Source organism: Kogia breviceps, chromosome 3, assembly GCF_026419965.1.
Source record: "Kogia breviceps isolate mKogBre1 chromosome 3, mKogBre1 haplotype 1, whole genome shotgun sequence".
NCBI classification, from domain to species: Eukaryota; Metazoa; Chordata; class Mammalia; order Artiodactyla; family Physeteridae; genus Kogia; species Kogia breviceps.
In genome coordinates, this window is record NC_081312.1 from 61,590,988 (window position 1) to 61,611,668 (window position 20,681).

General features: G+C 35.5%; 1 protein-coding gene across 1 annotated transcript in view; it reads right to left on the bottom strand.

Moving 5' to 3' along the window:
* The window catches only part of TTC6 (tetratricopeptide repeat domain 6), a 217,405-nt gene that overhangs the window by 12,621 nt on the left and 184,103 nt on the right, over positions 1 to 20,681 (bottom strand). Inside the window, exons 22-28 of the mRNA XM_059055640.1 lie at positions 18,572 to 18,706; positions 17,259 to 17,408; positions 16,324 to 16,464; positions 14,713 to 14,826; positions 11,578 to 11,697; positions 6,086 to 6,159; positions 591 to 801 (exon numbers count right to left, since the gene is read on the bottom strand). Of these exons, the coding sequence (XP_058911623.1) occupies positions 591 to 801; positions 6,086 to 6,159; positions 11,578 to 11,697; positions 14,713 to 14,826; positions 16,324 to 16,464; positions 17,259 to 17,408; positions 18,572 to 18,706 (945 nt within the window). The remainder of the gene's footprint in view (positions 1 to 590; positions 802 to 6,085; positions 6,160 to 11,577; positions 11,698 to 14,712; positions 14,827 to 16,323; positions 16,465 to 17,258; positions 17,409 to 18,571; positions 18,707 to 20,681) is intronic.

The following is a 20,681-nucleotide window of genomic DNA, read 5'->3' on the forward strand; positions in this document are numbered from 1 at the left end:
TGACAACACAACAGAGCAACACCCTTCCAACTTGCTGGAAGGACAAATGCCTGGCCTCTTGCCCTCTGGTATGTTCTAATTCACTGCCATTTGGAAGATGACCTGAATTCAGAAATCTCTATACAGTGGTTGTCTGATCCATCGCATAGATCATAAAGTGTTTATTCCCTTTAGGTTTTCACTAATTTAATAGGCCCAAACCTATGGAGCCCAGGTATAAGCTAGTGAAACAAATTTTAGCCAGGTTCTTATATATGAAACTCATCAGGCAAGTCTTAAAAGTTGTCTATAAGTGTGGTAGGTATAAGGGGGTGAGGTAGAAAGGGGTACAGGCATTAAGGAAACTCAAGTTCAGAAGACCCTCATCTCACTATCACACCAGGCCCCTGGGTGTGCTCTCCAGGCAGGCTGCCTGTAACTCATCAAACCCCTGCTTCCCACTGCTGCTTTGAATATGAATAAGAAAAGAAAGGCAAAATGTTCATATCCAAAGAAATATCATGTCTCCCCATCACCACTAAAAGGCCAAATATATTCTTTTTCTTGTCCAAAAGGTGCTTCCATGGTAAAATGTTGTTATACAATATTACCTGCAAATTATAGCCTAAACAAATTCTGGCTTTTGTATAGACTGGATTAAAATGCAGTGCTTTCAGAAAGTCCTTCTGTGCTTGTTTGATGGCCTCATCATGTCCATATTCCATGTAAGAATTTCCCCGTCCAATGTAAGCATCCAGAAAACAGGGATCAATTTTAACAGCCCAGGTAAAGAAATTGACAGCTTCTTCAAACTCTTTATTTCTGAAAATAAATTAAAATATTGAGGCTTTCTGATGAATAATCTAACTGCTTTCCTGTATATAACCTCTTCATAAAGAAATGCATTGACCCTTAAAAAACTTAATTTTTATTATTTTTTATTATCATAAGAACTAATCGTGTAAGTCCATATGACCTAAGGAAGCCTGATGGATTCTTTAAAGATATTGGTAAAAGGAAAGAGGGGAGGTAAGAGACATTTTTATAGCAGAATATGCTGGGATGACATGCTAGAGTTCTTTTCCAGAATTATAAAAATCTGAATGGCATTCTTGAACCTGTTTTTAACAGTTATCAGTGGCCAGTATAGAAAAACATATGCTATTATTTATAAAATACACTATTTAAATCAGATTAAAATAAATCCATTGTTATTTATTTAATATGTCCTGTATAAGGAAGGGAGCTAAATTTTTATCACATGGGAGTTCTTACTTCAGATCTTCTATAAAGGCAGCCCATTTCATCTTGGACACCAAGAGAGGAGGGGAGAAAAAGAAGTAAAATGCATTTTACTTATTAACTTGTGAATATATGTGACTGAATGATAAGTCTGTCTCTCTATCTTCCTTAATTAGTCTCCTATGGTGAGGAGAGGGTTGTTGAAGGAATCGAATATTCCCATGTCCATGGGTATATAAAGTCACTTTTCCACTTCACATGCATATCTAATAATTATTTTTAATCTCAATTAATATGGAGAGTCTAGATTTTTTTTTAATAGAATGAAGGCACTAACACTGAATAACTGCTTACTTACCAGGTACCGTGCTAAGTGCTTTACATATGTTATTTTACTTAATCCTTCCAACATTTCTGTAAGCTTCTAATAATTTTTTATATTTTATAGATTAAAAGAATATCATGGCTCAGAAAAGTTTGCACATAGTAAATAACATAGTAAATAGCATGCTAAGATTGCACTGTGCAAATATCTGGGACTCAAACTCAGGTGAGCCAGACTCCAAAATCCATGCTTTCCCACAGTCATCTCTACCCACATTCTTCACCTTTAACATACTTGTAGTTGGTGCACAAGAGCCAGTGAGTGAGCTGATATCTCAACAGTGTAGTCAGAAGAAAGCCTTGGAGTTCAAACCTAAGCCCGAACATACAAATTAATAGTAATTTTTCAAAACTGTTAGAAGGATCAAATGACAGCATGTGAAAAACCCTTAGCACAGAGACCCTCACCCAATAAAGATTATTATCTTCCCTCCATTCTTTTCATTACTTCTCAAAAAGTTTTCAAATTTTTATGAGATGCATCATTACTTTGCTAACTTTTCCTTTGTAAAATACATGGAACACAGGGTAACTGTTCTAGAAACTATCATCTCATAGATATTACTCAGCATTATCTTTTAAAATACTGTTTCCCAAACCTCAGCCCCTCCTTTGTGACAGTTGCCCTATGTTCCACCTACACTATCGTTTACTTAGTATTTTTCTTTAAGTCAAGTCACTCTTTTACTAAAGTAAATCTATTTTTTAAAATAACTTAATTTCAATACCACAAATACAAAATCAGTATCTCATGCCATAAACAGAAGGCAACCATGAAAATAAATAAATATTGGAGTTGGATAGTGTAGTCTGCAGAAAACTAAACCTGAGAGCTGTACCATCTATTACAAAGTGTGGGAAAGATGTTAAAGACTAACTCTTAGCTGACACCTTCTCCTTGATGTATTCAGAAGGTTTGAGAAAGAATTCACTTTGAAACTGAAAAGCAATTCAGCTTCTCATAATGTGATTCAATATTTTTTTAATGCTTGTGCACACCATGAAAAATAATGGAGTTACTCATGATATTTGCTCCATGCTTTGGCAAACACTACCCAAAAGCATTCACCAAGTATTGTGTCAGAAGATCATGCAAGAATCAACAGTGAAGCACCAGGAAAGCCTGGCCTCTGACGTTACAAACAGGGGAAGGTTAGCATTCACATACGTGAGCCAACTGGTATCTTCTGAGTTCACTCTGCGGATTCTCACTAAGAAAACATTGGGCTCCCTTCCCTCAAGTAGTTTACAATGAAACTATCCTCCTCCTTCCTCATAACTGGCACTATTTGAGAAGTAAAAGTTCACTGAACATAAGGTCACAATGCTTGTAGCCACTTTCTCACCGTTATTACAGAAAAAATTCTAGCATAAATAACAAATTTTTAATCAAGAATAATTACCCAGCAGTATTCCTGTACAAAAATGCATTTAGTTGATAGGTTCTGTTATGCTCATTATTTCTATCTATGGATAGTGAACTACTTACTTATGATGCATACCTATGGTGACCATGTAAACTGAAGTTTACAGGGCAACCCCAGCTCTATCATATTTTTCCCACAAAACATTGAAATGCTTCTGGTATATTTACATCCAAATTGTATCATACACATTGCTCCCCTCTTACGCAGAGGGAGATTTAAAATCCTTGTGAGTACATATGCCAATATATGGTTTATAAAACATAATCTCACCCTTTGAAGAGTCTAACCAATTTAAAAAGAAAAAGAACAAGCAATGAATTGAAGCTACTTTTCTATACATATCTAGTTATAAGCACTAATGCTTATAACTAATGCATCTAGTCTGTTCTGACTAAGTAAATAATCATTAAACCTTAAACCTGGAAAGGGATCCTGAAAGCTACCTGGCAAGCTCTTCAAAGCTGATGATAACTAAAAATCAAGTCCAGAGGAGGTGAGGAGCCAAAGCCAGAGACTCCCAGCCCCCTACACCACTAGAAAAAAAAAGAAAAACTCCATAGACACAGCAACTTCATTTTTCTGAAGATGTGTGTATCACACAGTGCCCTGTAGGTTGGAGCTCCTGTTAAATAATCACATGGCAGTTAGACAATGAAAAAATGTGGCAGTGTCTCTTATATCAGCATACAGGTTCACTGGCACATAAATTGTTAAACATCAATTACACAAATATAAAAGTATATTAAGTTAGTTTTTCTAAAACAAAAAGTGTTTGTATAAATCTAAAATAACGTGATCACTGACGGAAGGTGCATGCCTCTCATTATGGTGTCTATTAACTAACAATCATGTGCTCAGCTTGCAGGCTAGGCCATGGACACCAAGGCCCACCTCATTTTCCAAATTAATCACATAGGTGACCAGATGTGCCCTACTGAGTTGTACAAATAAATCATAAATACCTCCCAAAACTAAAGAATGTGGCTTGCAGAGTCGAAGATTCAGAAATACTTTATGCAAATAGAAGAGTGGTAAAATAAATGTGCTGAAGTAAAAAATGGACAGAATATGTAACTCTGAGCCACCAGGCTCTCCCTCTGTGACATTTTTTTTTTTTTTCTAATCTTAAGGTAGCTTTCTCAAAGAGATCTAAATATTAACTCTACCTTAACACTCTTAGTGATCAAATTGGGCAACAAATAGGATATTCAGCCTAAGGAATGTTGTCTCCTAGCAACCACAAGAGTGAGAACCAGAGATATACAAAGGCACACACTTCAAAAGTCTGCAACCCCACGAGTTCAAAGATCAAAGCCCTAAAATGTAAAGATTTATTACTTTTTTAAAATTTTCCAAATGGGAGAATTTTTACTTTCTCCACTATAAGATGCCAATAGTGAATCTCATTATTTACAAACCATGCTGCTGTAGTAATAAGTTATAGCTCACCTTGAAAAGCAAAAATATTTTTCCTGAAATAAATGTAACCAATCACTAAACATTCCTTATTGCTAAATTCAGTAAAACTGTTAAAACATATGGAATTGGAACTATGAGTTATCAGAGCTTTACTGTTGATTTAAATTCTACATTTATTAAAGGACAATAGAGATTCTAGCAGGATGATGAAAGGTGGTTGTTTGGAATTGCAAAGCAGTATCAGCTTAAGGAGACTCCACCATATATACCCAGTGATTACATTTCATAAAAGAGATCAGGAACTGACATACAGAGAAATTTACTGACTCTAATAGTTGCAAAACATCGGAATGAGGTTGAGAAAAATTTTGGTGTCTATTTTTAGTTTTAAGAGAATTCAATGACCTCAGACATTTTTGGCCTGCACTCACCTACCAAAACAAACACATCAGTCATCGTTATTCCATTTCTTTTTAAGAATGACAATTACTTAAAAAGATGAATTGTACAAAGGTTGCTGAATTAAAATAGACAATGGTGTGACTGTGTTTTGCTGTCTGTATAAAATTAAAGGTCCGAGACCAGTTTAGGCCTTGTAACCAAAAACGCCTTCACAAGTTCCAGTTATTATACTACTATGTTCATAAAATTTTAAAAATCTAATTCTCATAGGGAAATGTACCTGTACTAGCTATGTCCTAAAAGGGAAAAAAAAGAATTTCAATTTCCTAAATAATTCAAACTATGTTTTATTGTCTAAATTGTATATTTACACAGCCTAGTCTACTATCCTAATTTCCTCATACAATTAACTGCTATTGTTTCTCTCATGAAAAATAATGCTGTAAACTATTTCTTAACCAAATACTCTTTATTTCACATTAAAATACTCATGTGCTGCACTTCTATGCTTTTAAAAGCAAAGTGTTTAGAAATTAATTTTTAGATGTCAAATGTATGTATAGAAATGTAAGTATTGTTAGCAAAATCAATCCACTTACTCTAATATTATCTCAGAGTAAATTTTAAACTGATCTTCTTCTGTATTTTAGCCTCATATAACTGTTCTTTTCTCCCCTCTATAACTTACTTATTTTTACAATAGTAACAGAAACAGGTAATAATATTTTAAGTAATACATTTCTCGCAGATTTTATTATACCTTGTAGATATTTACTGGTATTATTTTAATCATTTTTAGATTTAGAAATGCTTTCTAAATGTAAAATTTTCTTGGAAATATAATATTTTTCTAAATCAACCTCTCTTCCAAGAAATAGGCTTTTTAAAAGTTAGTTCCATTTTATGAATAAAGTTAATAACTTTATTTTATTCTTAGATATTTCAAGTCATGCATGATTTCATTCTGTGTATTACCAAGGTCCTTTCCAATAAATGGGCTTGAATCAGATGGATACCCGCAATGCTCTGATGCAGGTATTTACTTGCTGACTTGACTAAAATAGTTTATTAGTAGGTAGAAGAGTGCTGATACAGGGATTCTTTGTGCCTCTCTCCATTTCTGTACTCTGTCACTTCCACAATATTCTCCTCTGTCTCTTCTATTCTTCTATTATAATTATAAATCTGATGGTCTCACTTGCTCTCACTTCAACATAAATTGCACCCCATACCTGTGATAACATATGGCAGTAGCTTGACAAAGGCTCACATTAGCCTTGCTTATCAGTGCAGCTTGTTTAAAATCCTGAAACAGTTTAACAAATTTTTGTTAATTTTACAGCATTATATTTTGTGCTTTCTTAAGCTTCCTTCTAACACTGAATAAAATTTACACAAGCATTAAAATATACATCTTCTTAAAACCCTTATTTTTTCCTTTTCGTATCACATATAGAGCGAGAACAGACGGAGTAGAGGAAAGCCATAACCAAAACCTCACTCAGAATCTTGCACTACTGTCCACTTTTCCTGTGATTTTGCCTGGTATTATAAGGAGGTATTAGGTTTACTTTCTTTTCATTGTTTTTTCCCAGTGAACACCACCAGAGACTTCCCTATCCAGACAGAAATAGAAATTTACCTGCAGAGAACCTTATGACTATAGGACAAACAGGCACTCAGGCCCAGGGAAAGGGCATAACTGAGCCTCTATGTGGATTAACTAAAGCAGCTGCTACCTTTGCAACCCACACTTCTAGGGGAAAATGTGTCACTTTATCCAGAGATCCTAGAGGCCTCCCAAGAGGGAGCAATGGAAATGCTAACCTCAAGATTTGAAGTCAGGGCAGTCAGCTGGGGTGGACATGAATGGCACTGGGGAAGAAGTTAAGAGAACTAAAAGTGCTAAGTCTGCCAGAGATCCTGCTGCTGTGGCACCAGAGACACAGTGTCTGAAGCTCTTTAGCTTTTCAAAGCCCTACATAAACAACTGAAACCTGAAGGAAAATAAAAACATCACTAAACTGAAATAAATAAAATATCTAAATATTTACATATCAAAAGATGTCAACTACAATGAGATATATATGTATATTTGTGTGTGTACACATATACATAAATTATGTGAGATTGATGTCAATGTTTGCCGTAAAATGGGAAGGAACCTTCCGAAAGTAACTTCAAAGCCTATGAAGGAATAAAGATGGCTCTGGTTTTTCCCAGAGGACTGCTTCGGCAAGAATCTTCTTGGGCAGTTTTGGTTGTGAGCTCACTTGACCAAGCTTGACTGTGGAGAGTACTCTATCGTCCCCTGGAGTGACTAAAAGAAACCCTTCCAGACTCCTTTCTCATTTCCAGGAGGTTGGGACGTGGGCATTCTACAATCTTAAAGAGCAAGTGTCAGAGTTCTGATTTCTACCGAACAAGGGAGGACCCAACCATAAGGACAGTCTCCCTCCTCTCTCTCCTCCTCCATCCCCTTCCCCTCCCCTCATCCTTCCACAAACCTTCCTGTACTAGAGAGAGGAAGATGGCTGTTTTATGAGGGTAGAATAAGTTTTCTGCTAATACTGGGGGTGGAAGACAGAGTAGTACAGTCAAACTGAGCATCTTGGATCCTACTGGAGGAGAAGGGTATTAGTCACAGACCCATCTGAGAATATGGACTCCCCACTTAGATTCCCAGCATATTTTGACACTAAATGGAATTATTTAGAAGAAAATAAGAAATTTATTGTCTAATCAAATATGCTACCAGATAACTCCCGTAGGAGAATTTTTTTTTTTCTGAAATGGGGGCAAACTTACAGTGTAACCGAGATTTATTACAAACATTCCCATTAATTTGGGGAGTTATGAGGAGTGACCACAAACTTAAAAGGCTGAGAATACCAAGTTTAGTTTTATAATCGGATAAAACTTACAAAAGTCAGCTTGACTCTATATATAAAATCATTGTGATGCTACTTGGTAATTAGACATTATCAGCAACAGACACAAACGATGACTTAGGATTACTTAGAATAAAGCTAACTGAAGTTTTTATGATTTTCCTCTTCTGCACTAGTTTTATTTCTAATATGGATCATAAATAACAAACCACACAAAGTCACTCACATACAAAGCAAATTCCCTCCACTCCCTTCCTTCTGCTGATGAGTTTATTTGTAAGACTCTTCACCCGCACCGTCTTCCTGTGTGTCAGAGGATGTGCTCTTGACCTCATCCTTCCCACCTCTGGAAACTTGCTCCATCATCTTCTTCTGTCCTTTGTAACTTTAATCCTTTTCTCACCACCCCGACCTAGTATGCCTTCCCTCAAACCTGCCTGCCCGCAAGCTACACATGGCTTTGTCTCTCTAGTTCCTGTCACTACCAACCTCTGAAAGCAGAGTCAACACTCACCATCTCCATGTCCCCAAACGCCATCAACTTCCTGTTGTTTAGTAAGTCCAATTTCATTTCATAATTTGTAAACTGCCTCTAAAGGCATTTTTAAATTTATTTTTATTTTTCTCAAAGTAACTCATGTATCCAGGGTAGGGTAGAGGGTCCAATGAAACTAGAAAACTCACAATGCTTACAGGGATGCCCCGTGCCATCTCTCCTTATCTCTGAGCCCCGCTCCGCAGAGGCAACCATTTTTACATCTTACTGTTATTTCTTCTGCTATTTACCTCTGAATTTATAAATAACATGAGTATTTTACCATGTTTAACTTCCAACGTAGGATAGAACTTAGCTACCTTACACCATCACTCCACACACCACCCCTTCTCCCACCATCCCCATATCCCTATGACAATGTGTTTATTTTACTCTTTATTTTACTTCCCTCAAGTGTAGAATCTTTGGCTACCCACTCATATTTAAGTTTTAAAATCTGGAATGGTAGTTTGGGGTGTCTGGGCACCTCTTCTCCACTATCTTTAACCTTGTGGGATTATGTCTTTTTTATTCCTTTACTGTCTTCCTGGTTTACAAGAGGACAAAGAGATAAACAAATGTTCGCAATCCAACAAGCTTAACCATTAACTTCCTAAACAATTCCAGTTTAAATGCCACACTCTACTTCCTGTGTTCTTATGAAGATCACACTACTATCAATTAACTAACATGTGTTCAGTGCTCATCCTACTTGACCTTTCTGTTAATCAATCATTCCCACTAAAAATGTTTCCCTGGTTAGGTTTTAAGACTCTGCCCTCTCTTGGTTCTGCATTTAGCCCTCTTATTATTCAGTCATATATTACTTCATCGGTCTACCTCAGCCAGCCTCTTTTTTTAAATTTTTCAAATTAATTTTTTTAATTTACAGAGGGGAGAAACATTTATTTTGCTTTTAATTACAGGCATATTTTGTTTTATTACACTTCACAGATACTGCACTTTGTACAAATTGAAGGTTTGTGGCAATCCTGCCTCAAGCAAGTCTATTGGCTCCATTTTCTCCAAAAGCATTTGCTCATTTCGTGTCTCTGTATCACATTCTGGTAATTCTCACAATATTTCAAACAGTTTCATTATTATTGTATTTGTTATGGTAATCTGTGATCATCAGTAATCTTTGATTTCACTACTGGAAAAAAAATTACAGCTCACTGAAGGCTCAGATGATGGTTAACATTTTTTATCAATAAAGTATTTTTTAATTAAGGCATGTACTACTTTTTAGATATAATGCTATTGCACACTTAATAGACTACAGTATAAACATAACTTTTATATGCACTTTTATATGAAACAAAAAAGTCACTTATTGCTATACTCACTTTATTGCTGTGGTCTGGAACCAAACCTGCAATAATTCCAAGGCAGGCCTGTAGTGTTTGCAGGGCATATTTTTTTACCAGCTTTTTTACTTTTACCTATCTATATCTTATATTTAAAGTATGTTTCTTGCAGTCAGAATCTTGTTGGGACTTTAAAAAAATTCTAATCTGGCATTTTCAATATTTCAATTGGTGTATTTTGACAATTTCCACTTTATGTAACTACTGATAAGTTTGAATTTAGGTCTATCATCTTATTATTTGTTTTCTCCTGGTCTCCTCTGTTTCTGTTCCTTTGCTTTCTCTTTCCAGACTTATTTGGGGTTATTTTAATTTTTTAATATTCTGTTTTAATTAAAATGCTTTTTGACTGAGGAGGTCACATTTGAGAAGAAACCTGAAATGAGAGGAGGGTGCAAACCAATAGGAGGAATATTCTACACATAGGGAACAGCTTGTGTGAAGACCCTGAATCAGGAATGGAGCCTGGCATTTCCAAGGAATAGCAAAAGGCCAGAGTGGAGTAACCTAAGTGGAGGAAAGAAGAATGCTGACAACGAAGTCAGATCAATGAGCAGCAGTTAGGTCACTAGCGTCTTGGTTGGCCATAGACAAGAATTCAGATTTTATTCTAAGTGTGATGGGAAGTTACTGGAGGGTTCTAAGCAGATAAATAACGTGCTCTGTTTTATGTGTTTAAGAGGCCTCTTTGGCTGCCGTGTGGAGAACAGCATGTAGAGGGAAAAGAGCAGAAGCAGAGAAGCCAGTTGGGAAGCTACTGCAGTAATCCAGGGGAGAGAAGGTGGAGGCTGGAAGGAGGGGGAGAGCAGTGGCAAAAACTGAGAAATGACTGCATTTAAAATATGTTTTGATAGCAGAGCTGACCACACTTGCTCATGATTTAGATATGGGATGTGAGGAAAGAGAGGGATCAAGAATGATTCCCACCAGACTATGAGCTCCTCAAGGACTGGAAATCTGTCTTATTGATATTTGTCTCCATATCTTCAGTACCAATGTCAGTACCATGTCTTGCCTGAAGAAACACAGGATTTGGAATCAAGTGAGACCTGAGTTCAAATCTTGCCCCAGTACTTCCTGGCTGACTAAGACTTGATGTGACCTCTTTTGAATATCAGCTTCCTCTTCCATAAGTTACAGTCATAAATTGTGCAGCATTATTGAGAAGCTGGCAGGTAGTAAGTGTCGATAACTAGAGTTAATGTTGTTCTTAAGTCCTAAATAAATACTTACTAGGTGGATAACACAGGCCCTGCATTTAATTCTCCAACAGCTGAGGTCTTTTGCTTCCAACCCCCAGTTTCCTCACTTTCTCCACCCAACACTATTGCCCAGAGTTCCACAGATTTTTGCGTACACCAAACAAAGCTTCCCCTACCTGAGGGAATTCTGAATGGTATATCTCAAAACCAAAACCTAAGGGAGTTCAACTCTTGAAATTACATTTCATCATAGTGTAAATTGCCTAGAATACAGTTTCTCAGGCACTTCCTTAATAATAAGTAATTTTGTGGGACAGAATCTCAAAAGATGACTCCAGAAGTTGAAAAATAATATCAATACAAGGAAAACTGTGAATGAGAAGAGCACTAAGCAGCAAAGTAAATGATACCTAAATCATTTTATTGAGTTTTGTCTGTAGCTAAGACACTCCCTTAGGGGAGATGAGAGTCTTGATATTTCATCAATTCGGAATTTTTTTTTTTTTTACATATTGGCTATTTATCTGTATTAAAAACAAAGTAAAAAAACACATTTTTTGCAAAGATTCTATTATTCATTCAAAGTATTTCAACACAATTCTTGCTAAAGTTGAATTATTGCTCATTAATATTGCCATTTGTTATCAAGAAAAACTTTTTCACTGGTTTTCAGAAGTGAACATGCAAAATCAAGTGGGTTCATTTTTACAAGTAAACAGAAAGGTTTACCTCTAATGCAAAACTGAACTGCTCTAGTTCTGTGTAGATGAGTCCACGATTAATAAAGGCATTTAACGTCACCGTTTCTCCAGCATCAAGGAGAAGCACAATTCCATAATCTGTTAATGCCTAAAAATGAAATAATCACTTACAACCTAAAGTCAACTCTTTAGAGCATTACTGCATTGACCATGGACAAACTAGTACCTCATAATTAGTTCTTTAATGTGACAAAATTTATGGCCAAAAATAATCATTTGTAGATTTAAAGGTTTCCCTTAATTAAATACTGTGGATGTTGCTCCCTCCTAATAAGCGGTGTGCACTGCGCTTGCACTTCACATGTTATCTGTGAATCATCTGTGAACTACTTTTATTGTGTATGGATTGAAGCGGGGTTGCAACACCCTTCCCCAACTTAATAGTTTCACCAAATGACTGTTGACATTAAAGCAGAGCACTTGTTACCTTTTGAAATTTAATTTCTTTGTAGTGATTTATTGTTTTCTTCACTGAGACCTAAGTTTTATGGAGGCACAGATTATCCATTTTGTTCACCATTGTAAAGCCAGTAACTAGCACCATGCCTGCACGTACTAGGCATCTGATAAATTTTTGTTGAATGAATAAATCATAAAGCAATTAAAACAGATCTTAATAAAACTAACAAATAAGCACTTGTTGGAATATTACTTCAATATTCTCATTTTTTTAAAAGATATTAGTATAAGCTGAGAATCAACTCAGAGGACCTCTCTCCATTTATTATCTTTTTTTTTTTTTTTCCATTCAATGAACAGCCAAGTTTTTACTGGTCATCTACTCTGTACCAGGTACTAGGAGCATCCCAAATTTGGGCTGGAGCTGAATCTCTTAATTCATTTTCCTTCTGAACATTTTGTCCAAAAGAGCCATATGGTTTCATCAGAAAAGGCCCAAATCATATCATATATGCCTGTAGCAGATGCTAACTGAAAATGCAAATAAAATAGTATTTTACTATTTGCTTAGTTGTTCTCCTCTACTGTTTCATGATTGGGCACTCAAGCGTCTAAAACAATTGTACAATTAAATATCCTATATGTATATTGTGGCATAACTATAAATAAACATTGACAAGGCTGTAAAAATAATTTGTAACACTTGTAAAACAAAACAGAACTAGAATGTTTGCCATTTTCCTTTCACAGAATCACATAATTAAAACCTGTATATATATCAAGATGCCTTAGAAATCCTCTAAGTAGCTGAATATGTGACACAAGAGGAAACAAAAGCTGGGAAATGAGATTTAGTGAAGGTCACAATGAGCAGGCTTTGTGTTTTGCCTCTGCTATTATTACTAACCTTTCAGCCTTGGGAAAGTTACTTAACACTAAGCATCAGTTTCCTCATCCACAAAAATGGGATATTAATAACTCATCATATTGTTGTAGAAGTCCACTTAAAAATATTTTGATTATATGTTGGTAAAGCATTTAGCCCAGTGCCTGTCACACAATAAGGCCTAAATGACTGGTAACTGTTACTGTTTTTATTAATATAAGGTGATAGGAACCAGAATTCACCTTTTCTAGTTTTTATGAAATCATATCTTGGGATTGCATTTTCTGCACAAAGTACTTGGGTTTTCTCAGTCTTGTTATGGCAGGAATGCTGAGAAACGGGTGGAGGTAGACAAAAGGGAGGAGGTGACACTGTAAAATGACATCTGGTCCACATGCTGGAGGTCAGATGGTTTCACAAAGCCACCTAAAGACTGTTAACCAGAAGCAAACAAACCTGCGGAACACCGATACAGGTCCCTATTACCTGTATGACTTGGATGTGTTTCTAACCTCATTTCCTCATCTGTAAAAGGAGCCCATTGGATGAAAAGCGTTGGGTACCTGGCAGCTCTAAAATAACCAATATGTTCTTATTCTAGTTAGGTTTCTACTTAGGTAGTTTTTCCTTTTCTTTATTTATGGAGCACTAGCTCTGTTACACATCAGAGATAACAAAGATAGTAGTTCCCTGCCCCCAACCAGACCACTGTTTGCAGTTCACAGTTACCCAGAAAAGGCAGGAGTCGGGGTGGGGACGGAGCTGTCAAAGATACCTGCTGTGCAGGTTACTCTGATAAATGATCCTTTAATTAGCTCCTAGAATGGTTTACAACAGCCTGTGTTAAAAATTAGTTATTCATTTGTCAACATTTCTGGAGGAAACCTGATAATCTGGTTACCAGGAATTCTACATCCTTTTAGAAACAATGTTTCTCAACTTCTTCCTTCCATAGCAAATAAATTACTAAATTTCTAAATGTTTTAAACAGATTTAACTTTCCAAGTTTCCAGGAAATTGGGGGAGTGTGCCCACACACAGCAGCAGGTACATGATGCAGTCTTTTAAAGAATGCTTCATTGCCTATGGAAGTGGATAGAAACAAGGAAAGGCAAACAAGTGGACAGCAGAAAGGGAAGCAAGAGATTGGACAGAACACTAAGAAGCTACTGACCTCCTCCCCAGTGAGGGATCCTGACTGGAAAAGAACCAAACCAACAAGGAGAGAGTGGAGAAGGGGTAAGATTAAAAAATATAAAAGAGGGCTTACACTGGTAGCATCTGCATCAGGACAAATAGAGAAAAAGGTTTGCTGCAGCCATCAGTTAGGGCTTCAAAACGCACAGATAATCCTGGTCACTGGTCCCTGAGCTGGAAACCATCACTCAAAACTCCCTGCTGCATCTGTGGTCTGACCACTGTAAAAAAAATACCTCCACAAACTATCGTAGTTAATGTTGAGATTTTGAAGCAAACAATATTGCTAGTGATCACTGCTTAAAAATTCTGCATACGTTTATCAGTAGAAACATTTTCTCAAATGAGAATTATGTAATACATTTAAATTTACATGACCTTTAAATGCTTATATAAGCATTGTAAAATTAATTTTTCATTTGACATTGCAGAGATTGTATAAGAAAATTTGGTAATCACTAAAATGGTTGAAATGGTTCTTTGGTTTCTCAAGTTTTATGTGTATTTCCACAGAATTATTTTTCCAAAAGTGTAACAAAAATAATAAGAAAATACTTTACACATGCTTGAAATAAGTTTACAAATGCTTTAAAGCGTTGTTTACTAAGATGATCATCTTACCATTTGAAGTTCATTTATCTTGGTGTAACATAATGCTCTGTTATAAAATGCTATATAACTGTTTTTATCCATGTGGATAGCTGTAGTTAAATCTGTAATCGCTAGTTTATAAGTCTATAAATAAAAAATAATTAAGTGAAAAGGGTTAATCATAATGGACTGAAATTTAGTTGTAAAATAAATTCTTGATTCTATCAGAGTTTTGGGAATACTCATTTAACCATTCTGTGTATCATCCGTGAAATTAAGACAATCAAGCTAATCTTTCACAGAATTAATTAAGAAGGTCCTTTGGTAGGAATTGCTATAGTTTCTCTCACCTGCAAACAAAATTCAATATATAAACAACTTTAAATGATTATCTTATTTCCACTGTTGCTATATAGCAAGAAAAAAATTAAAATTTCTTATGGATAAAAGAGAAGCAAGCCTTATTCATCCAGCAAACATTCACCAGAGCTTGCTTGCTTCTGTCACTCTCACTGTCATATCACATAATCGTCATGTTTTCTATCCATGTTCTCTTTTGCTTCTCTTTGATGCTTCTCTGATACCTCAGATCATCCATTTATATAGATAGTAATTTTCATGGAATTAACAGGTAATGCAAGGTCTTACCTTTGCTTTAAGGTATTATTTGCAAAATATTTCATATGAAATGGCTACAGAGAAAGTTCAAAAAAGAAACACAGGGAGAAAAAAAGTATTCCTTGAAGCATCAGATATCAATAGTGTTGCTACACCCAGTAATTTCCATTTAGGAACCATAAACTCAAGTAATGATTTTGTTCTGTGTGTATAACTGTATTATTTAAAATAGTAAAATAATAAAAAATTTCAAACAATCAAATGTCCAACAATAAAGTGGTTAAAAGTACACTATGGTGGAATATTATGCAGTCATTAAAAATGGTATCTTCAAAGATTAAATATAAGAAGCAGGGCACAACACAGCTTATGTAAGTAGCATAGTCACAATTTTGGAAAGTATATATTATATTTTATTAGGAAAAAAAGACAAAATTCAGGGCTTCCCTGGTGGCGTAGTGGTTGGGAGTCCACCTGCTGATGCAGGGGGCGCGGGTTCGTGCCCCGGTCTGGGAGGATCCTGCATGCCGCGGAGCGGCTGGGCCCGTGGGCCATTGCCACTGGGCCTGCACATCCGGAGCCTGTGCTCCGCAACGGGAGAGGCCACAGCAGTGAGAGGCCTGCACACTAAAAAAAAAAAAAAGACAAAATTCAAATACATCAAAATGCTCTCAGGAATTACCATTTGATGGTGGGAAAACAGGTGATTTTAATCTTCTCCTTTATTCCTCTCTGTATTTTCCAAATTCTCTACAATGAATATAACTTTCCTAATAAAAATATATAATCAGTGCTATTTAAAATGCAAATGTCAAAAATAAATATCACCATTTTATGAAAAATTATGAATTGAAATCCTTTTGATGTACTGTCAAAGTGTAACACCTAACACCTTCTATGTAGTTCTGCCTTCATACCATGGCAATTCTCTCACAGAGGAGAAAAAGGAAGTGAGTCCCTCCTTGGCACCCGAGCAGCCACCCACTCTAAAATACCAGAGAACAAGGTAGGAAATTGCCTTACCTTGTTGTAGTATTTCAGAACTCCTCTGTAGACATAGGCACGCACACTCTGAGGATAAATTTTTATGGCCTCATTACAACTCAAGATTGCTTTGGAGTATCTTCCTTTCAAACCATAGTAGGCTACTCTACATAAATATGCCTTTTCAAAGAAACAGAGGAGGAAAGCAGGAACAGATATTTTAGTAAAAGCATCAGTTCTACCAAAATATATGGTAGCTGGAACAAATTTATGCCACGCAAAGATGGTATAAAATATAGACTTTTTGTCACTCTCTTTCATTAAGAAAATTTCAAACATACAGTAAACACCCATATGCCTACCACCTGGACTCAATAATTATTAACATTTTTCAATTTTGTTGTACCTACTTTTTTCTGAACTATTTGAAAATAAGTTGTAGACATCATAAAACTTCAAGTCTTCCAGTATGTATCTTCCATAAAGAAGACATTCTCCTACATAACCACACTACCACTGTATATCTAAGAAAATTAACAGTATTTCCCTAAAATCATCTAATATCTCATCCATATTCAAATTTCATATGCTTTTAAAATCAAGATCCAACGGAGTTTCACCTATTGGATTTTGTGTTGTCTCTAGTCTCTTAAGAGGCAGGAATCAATGTGACAGCGAAACAAGAAGTAAAATTAATAACATAGTATATAAAATAATTATTAATAGGTACATTAAAATATTTACAATATTTGTATACACCACAATTCACGAAGCACTTTTACCTATATAATTTCCCTGTTGGAAATCATATTTTTAGTTCAAGGGGAAATACAGATATATGGATTATTAAAACTGCTGAAAAGTAGGTAAAACTAACTGACTGTTGCTAACTAATAACAATAACATTTAAAGATTTGATAGTTTTAGCAAATTTAACACACTTTCCAAACCACTGAAATTGTTCACTTAAATACCTGGTAATGTTTCGGATCAAGGGTAATTGCACGATTAAAATCCAGGATTGAACTATCCTTGTGGAGTTTTACTTTACAAAGCCCACGTTGATAAAAGCCTTCTGCAAAATCAGGATCTGCCTTCACAGCTTTTGTAAAAGAATCAAAAGCCTAGAAGAGCAAATCACGTAGTGAGTAGAATGTATTAATTTAAAATGTTAATAAATTACAGTATATAACTATTGTTGAAAAGTTTTCATTTTAGTTTTTGGTCATTTTAAATAGGTTCTCCCAGCAAATCTTGTGGAGCAAAAAAAATTTATGAACAAGCCAGATTTATTATTATAATTTACATGTTCCCTTACTCCCAGACTAATGTCTGCATAATCCATGTTGTTACAATACTTTCAGAGGTGTAACTTTAATCATTATTCTTCCTGTTGTGTTTCTTCAAAGAAATCACAATTAGTACATTTATTTCCCATGTGGGCCAGCAGATATATGGTTCCAAATTTCAAAGCAATGGAACTCCAAACGTTTTCCTAATATTGTAAAGCAATGCTAGGTTTCCTCTGCTTGTCCAAAAGGGCTAAAAACATGAAAAATATTTGTAATTAATCTTATATTTATTGTAATTTCTTAATGGAACAACTAATCAAGTGCAACTCTTTTTTAAAGTTATGAAGATGCAAGTTTCAGACACTGTCCACCCCTATGAATATAAGGACTGGAATGGTGTGTGTGTGTGTGTGTGTGTGTGTGTGTGTGTGTGTAGTTGTGGAATATTCAAAAATAGCCAATGGAAAATACATATTTATCATATCATTGAAAATTCTGAAATGGAGAATTGTGTGAAATAGCCAAATACTGGATAAATACATAATAATTGAATCAACTGGTTTTCAATGAATCTGGTTTTATTCTGATTTGAATTGCTCGCTTGTCAATGAGAGAAATCAAAGTGTCCTAATCATTTTCCATTTATTATACATTACACTGAAACACTCAATATAAAGTACTTACAATTTAATAAGTAAGTTTATACTAATGTGATGAAATTTTGATATAATAATTTCTTACAATTAAATTTGTTTAGTGGGAAACATGAATTAGTCTTCTGAATAGTGCTGACAAACAAGCATCAATAAAATGTTTGAATAAATAAAACAATGTAGTAGGTTTTGCAAGGTGCAGGCTGCCTATAGTAAGCCAAGCTTTATAAGAAGCTTTGGTCTAGTCACTCACTGTTTAGGTAGCCTTCAGAAATGGAACTGAATGCAAGGAAACAATTTCTAAAACCATAAAATACCTATGCTCTTAAATACATAAAATACCAGTTGTAAGTTGCCTTCCTCCATGTAACAAAGACCCAAGTGATACAGACAGTCTGATGAAGCTGCTACGTCATCTCGTCCTTTATCAGAATGAGAAAAGATATCCAACGCCTTTTTAAACATTCTTATGGCTTCCTATAATGATTTTTAAAAAAAGAGAGGGAAGGGAATGTTTCTTTCTAATATTTATTTAAACACAACAGCCTTAGATGTTAAAAGGAATCCTGAGCACACAGCCCTACTCTCATTTCACAAGAGGACACACAGACCTGGTGAAGACACAGATCTTGTCAGTGCACCAAGAGGGAGGACTTCTGACGGGCAGGAAATCTGACCCACCCAGGTGCCTATCCTACAGGCAGGTACGTAAGCAGGGTTACACAAGTGGACTTTTGGAACTATAATTTCTAAATTCTAAAGGGTATTTTCTCATAGTCTTAAATCAGACTAAAATTTATAGACCAATTTATGACCTATTTCCTAGTAATTCTGCTGAAGGGAATGCCGGGCAGCTATTAGGTAGTAAAAGTTCTCCACTGATAATATCTGAGGTTGTTTTAATCAACTTTTATTTTGTCCTGCTATGCTCTCAAGGGGGTTCCATTGACACCAGAAAATAAACTAACATCAAAAATTACCCATTTAAACTATTCTGTCAAAATAGTTGAAACTCTTAATGAAAAAAATTCAATTTTCCAAATAGAAATGCATTTTCATAACTAGCTATTCAATGTGTTTACCTAATATATAGAAATACAGCTACTTGTGACTCTTTAGCCCACTTTCTTAATTATATTAAATTGCTAAAGAAACAATGAGGTTTAACTTGGATATGCTGTGTCCTTTGTGCCCACCCTTAGTTTACATCACATGTCTACAGCTTACCTCAACATTCATCCTTCCAGCCTCACTCTCAGCACATGCCTTTGCAATAGAAAAAAATGCATCACCTTCTCAACTTCCCTCATTTTTACTTTTCAAAGTCTCTAAATCTTCTTTATTTCCATCTTTTTTTCTCCTGTCTTTGAATGGTTTCCTTTCTTCTTTTCAGGGCTAACTCCTCAAGCTGTGCCCTTGACCCCAACTCCTTCTGTCCCGCCTTCTGCTTTTAGATCTCTTCCCCTTCATTGCCTCCTGGAGTCCATAAAGTCTTCTACCACATTTAAATTAAAATGAACACATCTTTACTTCCTCCTCTAGCTGATGTCCCAGCTCTCTTTCCTTCACTACCCTAAAAAGTAGTGGACTCTCTCATAGGGCAAATGTACATTCCAAACACAGTACTGTGGCAGCCGTGTGGAGAAAAGCTTGGAAGAGTTCAACACTATTATATAATTCAAACAAAATACAAATATGTTCTGGACTAGGATAATGACCAGAGAAATAGAGAAAGGGAGTGGATTTGAGAGACATTTAGAAAGTAGAACCAAGAGAGCATGACTATTGATTAGGTAGAAGAGGGATCCAATCAAAAGTGACTTCAGGTTTCAGGGAGGTTAAAGTAAATTTAAGATTATTCCAAAGAAGGAATTTGATATCATAAAGGTGGCAATTCTCCCTAAAATAATCTAGAGATTCAATACAATTCAATCAAAATTCCAGCAGGGTTTTTAATGAATCTTGACAAGCTGAATTTAAAATCTTGACCAGCTGGAAGAGTAAAGGCCCAAGAATAACCAAGAATTTCCTGGAGAAGAATATGGTGTGGCAACTTGCTCCACCAGATGTCAAGAATTACAATAAAGCAACAGTAGTTAAAACATTGTACTATTAGGCCAGGGATAGAAAAATTGACCAAAGGAATAGAATAGAGAGCCCAAAATAAGATCCACACATACATGAAAGGTTATAATAGGACAGATGTACCACATCAGATCTTTGGTTTAGGAGAACATTTCAATAAATGATACTGGAACATTTGAGTATCCATATGGGGAAAATTGAAATTTTATCACTATCTCACATTCAAAAATATCAATTTAAGGTAGAGTGAGGTCTTAAATGAAAAAAGCAGAACTTTTAAACTTTTAGAAGAAAATATGGGAAAATATCTTTATGACCTTGGTGTAGGGAGGGAATTTTTAAACAATAAATTTTTTAAAGCTGTGAC